Below are 9,222 nucleotides of genomic sequence, written 5' to 3' on the forward strand. Positions count from 1 at the left end.
ATTTTTCATATGAACCACACATGTCCGAATTCAAACCACGGCCTAGTTCTCATGGTGCCATGATTTCCGAAAGAGTCGGGACAAATAACAGATGTAGGTCAAAACCAAATAGTATGAAGCAAATGAAATGATGCGTATAACATGAAAAAAATGTTTGAAGAAATAAATTAAGGATTTCAGTAGGTCCAAATGTCACGAAGGCAAAAGCCAATTTAAATTAATGCATGGGTTTGCCAAACAAATGGATTACCGAGCCACCTGCTAACGCTTACCCTTTGGGAGGAGCCGCACGAGCCAACCGAATCTTCCGTCGGGTGGCCTGATAACGCCGTTACAGCTCGATGCCACCTTTGACTCCCTCCACCCCCTCATAATGGCGACAAATCCGTAACGGGCGTGGGCCCGCATGCTGAGTGCCGTCTCCCACCCTCTTATCAACGCCACGTCGCCACCTCTCCTCTCTTCTAAGTCCAACCACTTTTTTCTCCCCTCTCGGCCCCCTCATCTCCCAAAAGGCTCACGAAACCTTTGTTTCTTTCCCACAAACTCTTCATCACCACCTCCATCCTTTCAACTCTCTTCTCCGTAGCACCCATCACAAATGGAGTTATCAAAACGTAGTCACAGATTCTTCAAGTTCAGAGCCCCACACCCTCAGAAAACCTTCATTCCTCACCCTCTCTAAACTTTGGATGTTCCCATAATATCCTTGTGGCAGGCCAAATTAAAAGTCCACACCTAGCAGATTAGAAACACCCGCCACTAGCCAAATTCCCCTAGAAAATTCTCCTGAAGGGATAGACAAGAGGAGAAAACGATCTATATACCTTTGTCCATCCCACTTTTCCCATTCCACGCTCTTGTGGTTCACATCAATGATCGGAAGGTGCTTCGACTTCTCACGTGCCGCGGTCGTCAAGATGGCTTGGATCATGCTATGGATAGACTACTCGAGGCTTTTCTGGCTCCTGTTTGGTGTCTTCTCCTACGAGAACCATGAAGGAAAGCCTCGGATTTAGCAAACTTTCTGCTCCTAGCTACAGAACTTGACGCTTCCTGATAGGTGATCCGATCACTCGGGAGCTGCTTTTAGTTTTAGATTTTTTTTTTTTTTGGCTTTCTTCTAAGGTGCAAGAGTTTTGATATATAAGCTAACATGTATGAGTCCCGGCGACGGGAACGGGCCGAGAGGGCCGCCGAAGAGAATGGGTACGTCGAGATCGATCCCACCGGTCGATATGGACGTGTAAGTTCTCCTCAACCATCTTATCACTTAATTCTATCTGATTTGTTTTGCTTACTTCTTTCTAGTTGCTAACTACTAATGAGGAGGTAAACGAGTTCATACTTTGAGTTGGAAGATGTTTCATTTTACTTTCTTAGGTGGTTGGATGTTAGGCTATCATTATTTTGTTCTCCTTTGGAAATTAAAGTTAGCAATGATGTGCATGTTCTGCCAAATACCAATTTGTTTACAAATTCTAGTATGTGAAACATGATCTGTTTGATGTTTTGTCCTTTCTTTTTTGATATGCTAAACTGTGCTTTGGATTTTGCTTTTGTAAGTAGCTAGACACCATCACTAACAGCATTGGAGTTGTTGGGTTATGGTTTATGTTCGGTCTAGACCTTCTCCATGGGAGCATATTATTAGAATCATCCTTTGGACATGACCAGCTAGGAACGGCATGCTATGATCTTTCACTGACTACGGTTCTCATGGCCTAACATATAAAGTAGATGGTTTTGGTATTTTTTTGTTTGTCAATAAGTGCTTGTCTTTTTATGATGGGATAAGGCTTGACGATTTTGTTTTTCTTTTGTTTGTTTGTTTGTTTTTTTTTTTTTTTTGTTTGACTGAAACGATTTTGTTGTTATTACTGTACATATGAATCCAAGTCCAAGAGGCCATATATCCATGAGTTATGACTAAATACAGAGCTGAAGCATTAGCCATGCTACTATAAATTTCCTTGCCGGAATTGTTTTGTGATGCTGGATCTAGATTTCCGAATAAAATCTACTAGGATTGAAAAGGAGAGGTGGTTTTAGCCATCAGATTTCTAAGAGCAAACAGAGACCTCAAGGTTAATTATCTTAAACATCATGGTTGTTTATTTCTTGCAGGCTTGGTAAAGATCGAAATTTTTTTATTTTAATGGTAAAATATCGCAAGTGTTAAGATGGATCACCAAAATCTTCAAGTACTAAATGCTATTTGCATCATCAGAGCTAGAAGACCATGTACATCTGAGGTGTACCTTCAATTCTATATTTGTTAAACGAGGTTCTTATATGTCACTTTAGACAAGATTTGGTGAGACTAATTAAAGAGTTAATTAATATATAAATTTTTTTCGGTTGGGTGATCAAGTGATGTGATTAGAATACATGTACACATATATATAAAATAACGAGCCCTTAGTAGAGTAATGAATCTTAGTAGATCAAAGACATATGGTCAATAAACCAACCTCTAAATTCTGCACAATTGTATTGCCGGTCTTGACGTCACTAGCCTTGTCCTACTATGGACAAAGTGCTGCAACCCTATTGCCTTCCATTGGAGATTATCTTAATATATAAGATAATAATTTGTTCAAAATTAATTTAGAGATGCCTCTAGCAGGAGGAGAAAGAGAAATGTTCCTGGCCAGAGAAAAGAGAGAAAGCTACTGCTTGTTGCTATTTGGAAAGGGACTGACAGACCCTGCGAATATGAATTTTATTCAATGTCTTTGGAGACTACAAACTCACCACAATCACTCTAGAATGATCCCCTTCACTGCGTGACACATAGCCTTGTATTGGTTGTGGCCTACACCATACAAGTGGAGTGCGATCAAATAAAGGTGGATTGTGATATGTGGGGCCTAGACTCCTAGTTCAAGAAAAAACTTAATTCAGATTTTAGAGGCATTTCGCATCACTTAACGTATTTTTTTCCAAGTCATAAGTTTCCAACAAGATGCACCGTTGCAAGTAACAACAATTCTTTTGTCCTAAATAAATAAGATGATAACGTCACCTGTTACGACTTAGGACGGTATATTCATTTAAGAAAGAGTTAATATGATCTCTCTCTCTCTCTCTCTCACACACACACAGTAAAACAAATATGTGCTTACCTTAATAACAAATAACCTCTCTGTGTGTGTGTGTCTGCGTGCGTGTGTATGTGTTTTGGTATTTAACTTTATAGTTATGGGGGAGAGGAAGGTGGGATTCGAATAATTAATCCTTTATGTACAGCAAGCAGGGTTAACAATTTAAGTTACTTGGTTCAAAATGAAGTGGAGGGGGAAGCTTGAGTTATAGAAAATTTTAATTTCATTTAACCATTTAATGCAGGATTATAGATGTGGCAATTATATTATAGAAAAATTAACTTGATTATTTTGACTTTAATGGAATTATTAGGATAGCTTACATGTGCATACACCATAATAAGTGACAATTATAGGTTGGTTGCCTGTTGTTCCTTGAAAGGAAGTGTTAGGATTTATATTGTCCTCATTAATCAAATTATCTTATTTATCCAATGCACAAGTAAATTTTATAAATGCATTCCGCATCTACCAGATACTATGCTCTTTTAATCTTGTATATCTTGGAAGATCTTTCTTGGTCTCCAGAGATGGATAGGTTAGACAACCAGCTGAGATAAGTCTGGTTGGCAAAATATTGAGTGTTAATAAATTTTAAGAAGTTACATGTCATATTTAGCTCAGATGAACATAAATTGCATGTGCCTTGCAGTTCTATCATGGATTAAACGATGATAGAGACCTTTGGATTTAATAATTTCGGTGTTTTAAATTGGAGTGGTACTACTAGTAGCAAGCACATATGTTGCGTATTAGAGGATTACCGAAACCTCCAAGAAAACAATGTATTTGTTCCATTATATATCTGGCCTCTCTCTCTCTCTCTCTCTCTCTCAAAGATTTTGAAGATTAATGACAAATAAATATTAAGAAAAGACAAAGGGCTTAGAGTTTGGGCATACATGATAGATTCTAGACCTTTTTTCAGTAGATCATGTAAAACTTTAGGCAATTTTGAAATTCGAAAATCCATACTAGCTAATGCACTGCCATGTCTGCACCTAACAGCAAGCATGTAAGAAATTTCCTGAGCAGGGCCTACCATCTAAATTGCTGGTAACCTCTGTGATGAATGAAGCCCTAAGAAGCCATTCACCCCTAATGTCAAACAAGTCACAAATTAACTTATGGTGCACTCCACTCATTTCTCTTGTTCTTCTTCATTCTTATCTGTTTCTCTTAAGTGGTCTTCACATTCTTATTCAAATGACAAATCATTAAGATCCAACTGATCTTCTAAATTAATGTCAAATGACTGATGCTAAATCCTCACATTTTTTTTCTGCTGCTACATGCATTGCAGTTCGATGAGGTACTTGGGAAAGGAGCCATGAAGATAGTGTATCCTTCTTTAAACATGACCCATCATTTGCCAACTTTTATAGTGTACATATAAAATGGATGAATTCAAAGTAAAATACCTTGGATTATGTGACATGTCTTCCTTAATTGAGGACCCTCAGCTACAGAGCATTTGATGAGCTAAATGGGATGGAGGTGGCATGGAACCAGGCCAAGATCTGCGATGTGCTGCGGTCCCCGGATGCACTGCAGCGCATGTACTCCGAGGTCCACCTACTCAGCACCCTCCACCATGAATCCATCATCAGATTCCATGCCTCATGGATCGATGTCGAAAAGAGGACCTTCAACTTCATCACCGAGATGTTCACCTCCGGCACCCTTCGTGAGTAAGTTCTTATTGTGCTAGGGTTAGGCCATGCAGCATTTTGGCCTTAATCCAATTTTTCTCTTTTAAGTGAGAATTTATCTAAGAAAGAACCTATTTGGATCTGGGTGTTCTCTTGGTGCAGGTAGTGCATTGGTTCCTATGGTCAGATTGGAACAGTAGATTAGATTGAACCTAGTAGTGCTTCTTTTCTTCCTTGGTATACGAGTCAGGCTAATAATGATAGGAGTTCTGAGTCCAACCTAGTTTTGCTGTAGCTCAGGCTATGCTTGCCTCTTTTGTTGTCAGCTTGGGCTTGTTGTGTCAACTGAAGTTTGAAAAAAAAAAACTGTCATAAGAAATATCTCTACATGTTCCAAATTTTGTTTTTTTAAATATGTCAAACTGATTAAAGTATAAATCATGAGAAAATCAAAGAAAATAATCTTTCTTTTTTGAAAGTAAAGGGGGCTAATCCCTACCCTTCTATCCTTATTTTCAGCCCTTGAGGACAACTCCAATTAAAATCGAACCCTTAGCTTCTTACCTAAGAGACAAGAGATGGTAACCTCTAAACTAAATTTTGATAGCTTAAATAAATCTTTCTTATATAATAATTAAAAATATTATTACAAAAACTACAATTGTAGGAGAATCTAAATGTTTTTTTTTTATTATTATTTTATCAAGTTAATATGTATAGCTTCTGATTTGAGAATTGCCCATGTAATATCCAAGAAGTATCAAAATTCTAAAAGGTTTTTATTGTTGGCTGTTGAAAACTTTTGAATGGTATTTTCTTAAGAAGGTCTAGATTCCCAAAGCCCATGGCCTATTAGTTGCAAGGTTTGTTTCAGAGCAATAGTACAGTAGGCTTATTTGATGTGTTTAGCTAATAAAAAAATCCATTGATGAGTATTAACATAAGAATTTGGATTTAGGTACCGACAAAGATATCGACGGGTTGACATCAGAGCCGTCAAGAATTGGGCCCGCCAGATCTTGCATGGTCTTGTATACTTACATGGCCATGATCCTCCAGTGATACACAGAGACCTCAAATGTGACAACATCTTTGTCAATGGTCATTTAGGGCAGGTCAAGATCGGTGATCTTGGGTTAGCAGCTGTTCTTCGGGGATCACAATCTGCGCACAGTGTTATAGGCAATTAATCCTTGCCCTTATTTTAGTTTTCTTCATATACTACTTACTGTTCTTTTATAGTTTCAATCTTACTTGTTCTGAAACTAATCAGCACAAATTCTAGCACCTTCATTAATACTTAACAACAGTCAATAAACAGTCAAAAAATTATACCATACATACCTGCATCTAGTTTGTTATGCATGGCTTACTGACATGGCAGTGCGCAATTAGCTAGGCAGGAGATGATAACATGCAAAGTTGGTTTATGAATCAGTGTCCTTTTAATTTCCTTGAACTAGAGAATCCAATTCTCAAACACAGATCATCTATCACGCATATAGTCTGTGAATCAATATTGGATCCAGTCTATTGCAATGACCATTGAATCATGGTTGGACAGCTTATCTTTTCCTGATACAGAGCTGATATTATAGATCTAATATAAAATAATTTATACCTTTCAATTATAGAAATTTGCTACAACAAGGTTTGTACAGGATTCACAATCTACTATGGGCCATCCATCCTTACGGTGCTTAATCAACTTCATATAGCTCTTTAGAGCTTAAACTTATGTGTATAACATGCTGCATGTAGGTATAAAAACTAGATTCCATCTGAACCATAGCTGAACAGAGTGGGACTCAATCATATTTTATTAATAAGTAAAAAAATAAAAATGAATGCAAATTGATCTATAACCTAGCTGCAATTCTGCTCTATGTTGGAGGCGGCTCTGGTCCAAAATAAAGGGCATCATATTTCGTTATATAAACCTGACTCGATATGGTCTCACCCATTTAGTCGCCTATTTCCAAAGTACCCCTCTTGGTGGGAAGGGCCTGTAACGGTCGCCGCGCCAAAGATAAAGGCATCTATAGAGAACCTGCTAGTTCTTAACCTTTGTTGCTGCTCCTTGTTCCAGGGACGCCCGAGTTCATGGCACCAGAGCTCTACGAAGAGGATTACAATGAACTCGCCGACGTATACTCCTTTGGTATGTGCATGCTCGAAATGCTTACCTCCGAGTACCCCTATAGCGAGTGTCGCAACCCTGCCCAAATATACAAGAAAGTCACTTCGGTGAGCTAATTTTTCAGTCCCCAGTAACCTGATATTCTTTCTCCAAATAAGTTGTGACCTAACATCTGCATTGCTTCATTTTTGTACAGGGTAAGCTGCCTGATGCCTTCTACCGGATCCAAGATCCCGAGGCCCGGCGTTTCATCGGTAGGTGTCTGGAAACTGCATCGAAGAGGTCATCGGCCAAGAAGCTGCTTCTCGATCCCTTTCTCGCATCCGATGACCGTAATTCTCTCCTGCCTCAAAACGCTCCAACAATCCAGGCCATTGGACTTGAAGGTCAGGCTCACCATGCAGCAGAGAGTCACAACCCTGAGCACACAAAGAGGAGAACTGACATGACGATTACTGGGAAGATGAATCCAGAAGATGATACGATCTTCCTCAAAGTTCAAATAGCCGACAAAGAAGGTATTACATTTCGTTCATGGCACATCTGTGATTGTGGCAACGCTAGAGCACTAGATCTCATCAGTACTTGTCTCTAGGTCATGGAATAACACATTGGAATTGGACATGTCAGGTCATATGAGGAACATATATTTTCCATTTGATATCGTTACCGACACGCCGATCGATGTGGCTAATGAGATGGTCAAGGAGTTGGAGATAACCGATCGAGAGCCTTCAGAGATAGCAGAGATGATAGCTCAAGAGATCTCCATTTTGGTGCCGGGTTGGAAGGAAGGAGATCTGCACGAGGGTAGCCATTATGCGTATAGCTATGGGGATGATGATGAGGATGGATGCAATCACCCTTTCTACTATCTGTCCTCTCCTACTTCCTCCCATGGATCATTCTTTGGGATGGCTCCTTCTCCGGGGTCATTTCATCGGCAGCGCCAGTCTCACCAAGAAGATTGGTTTGGAGGTATGTAAATATGTCATCGACTGCACTAGATACTTGCAATTCTAATGCATCAACTATGAAATCATCGATAAAATTAGGGTCCTGATGTAACCAAGGAAACTCAAAGGGTGATTGGTATCCAGACTTTTAGTTGGTGTTACAGCGAGCTTGATTAGGTGACCAAACTGTTATTGTACCGAATCCGACAAGTATTTTGAAATTTAGGAAGACAACTGCTGATTTTATTGCTAAATTTTATGGCATTCTATTCCTCAATAAGTGTCGATACATGGACAAATAAATGTGATTTATAGAGAGGTTTACAACAAAACATTACTGCCAGCATGGTTTTATTTAACCTTCCCTTGGTTGGAAACATTGTGTTTTAGGTCCAACCAAACACTAGCAAGACATTAGAAGACCATATTCATTAGAAGATATTTTGGTGATGTCTACCTCTAATTATGCAGATGATCCATACTTTGATGATGACGACAAGAGCTCCATGCACTCTAGTAAGTATTCTGCTGTGAACTACATCTCAGGTAATGAACATGAAGGCGATGGAAGCTGCCATCAAAGAGAAACTCAGCCAATCCAGAACAGCCACAAGTCGACAAGGTTTTGTTCCGGAGAAGGCCCTCCAGTTGATACCTCTCTGGCTACCAAGTTCCACCAGCAATGTAACGTATTGCTAGAGTCCTCTAGAGCTTCCAGCTCTCGAGCGGGCAAGAGGCCGGTCGATGGCCGCTGTATGATGAGGAACCGTTCGATGGTTGACATACGGAGCCAACTGCTGCACCGGACCTTGGTGGAGGAGGTGAATAAGAGGCTATTTAAGACTGTTGGAGCGGTCGAAAACATAGGCTTCCAGGATCCAACAGAAGGCTACGGCAAGACTACATCATCCTCAAGGAGAGACCATACGAAGCAAAAAGCAAAGCCAAGAACGGGGAAGGGTTAAAAATTTATGTTGGTCTGTTAGCTCGGGTTGTGATGATATGGTGTCGTGATATTTAAAGTTGACACCTGAGCTGGACCTTGCCATGTACAATTGTGGATATTAGTAATCCTCTTATGGGCCAGTGATGAAAATCTAGTCAGAGAAAGTTCTGCTTGCTTATTATAGCATCGAACATTTTTGCAGTGTCTGAAGAAACAAGTCTATATGCTCAATTACTCTCTTGTAAGCAAAGTTTTCGTTGCTTACTATAGCATCGATCAATCATGTTTGCGGTGTTTGAAGAAAAGAAGTGTATGTGCTCGGTAATTCCCTTGTAAGCACTATGTTTGTTACATGGATCACCTACAATAAGGAGAATGCTTATATCTCCTGTAGCAATCTCAATAATAGGAGGAAAATTAT

At 39.5% G+C, this 9,222-nt stretch overlaps 1 protein-coding gene across 2 annotated transcripts; it reads left to right on the forward strand.

Moving 5' to 3' along the window:
* Positions 1 to 808: 808 nt before the first annotated feature.
* LOC105045963 (probable serine/threonine-protein kinase WNK5) lies at positions 809 to 8,982 on the forward strand. Of its 2 annotated transcripts, XM_010924421.3 has the most exons (9): positions 847 to 1,063; positions 1,152 to 1,246; positions 4,411 to 4,448; positions 4,571 to 4,798; positions 5,718 to 5,941; positions 6,849 to 7,006; positions 7,096 to 7,417; positions 7,530 to 7,877; positions 8,327 to 8,982. In XM_010924421.3, the coding sequence occupies exons 2-9, from the start codon at positions 1,157 to 1,159 to the stop codon at positions 8,818 to 8,820; spliced, it is 1,902 nt and encodes a 633-aa protein (XP_010922723.1). In that variant the 5' UTR covers positions 847 to 1,063; positions 1,152 to 1,156; the 3' UTR covers positions 8,821 to 8,982. The 2 variants fall into 2 exon arrangements, with proteins under 2 accessions (XP_010922722.1, XP_010922723.1); XM_010924420.3 differs by having other exon boundaries at positions 809 to 1,246.
* The last annotated feature ends 240 nt before the right edge of the window (positions 8,983 to 9,222 follow it).

Source organism: Elaeis guineensis, chromosome 5, assembly GCF_000442705.2.
Source record: "Elaeis guineensis isolate ETL-2024a chromosome 5, EG11, whole genome shotgun sequence".
NCBI lineage: Eukaryota > Viridiplantae > Streptophyta > Magnoliopsida > Arecales > Arecaceae > Elaeis > Elaeis guineensis.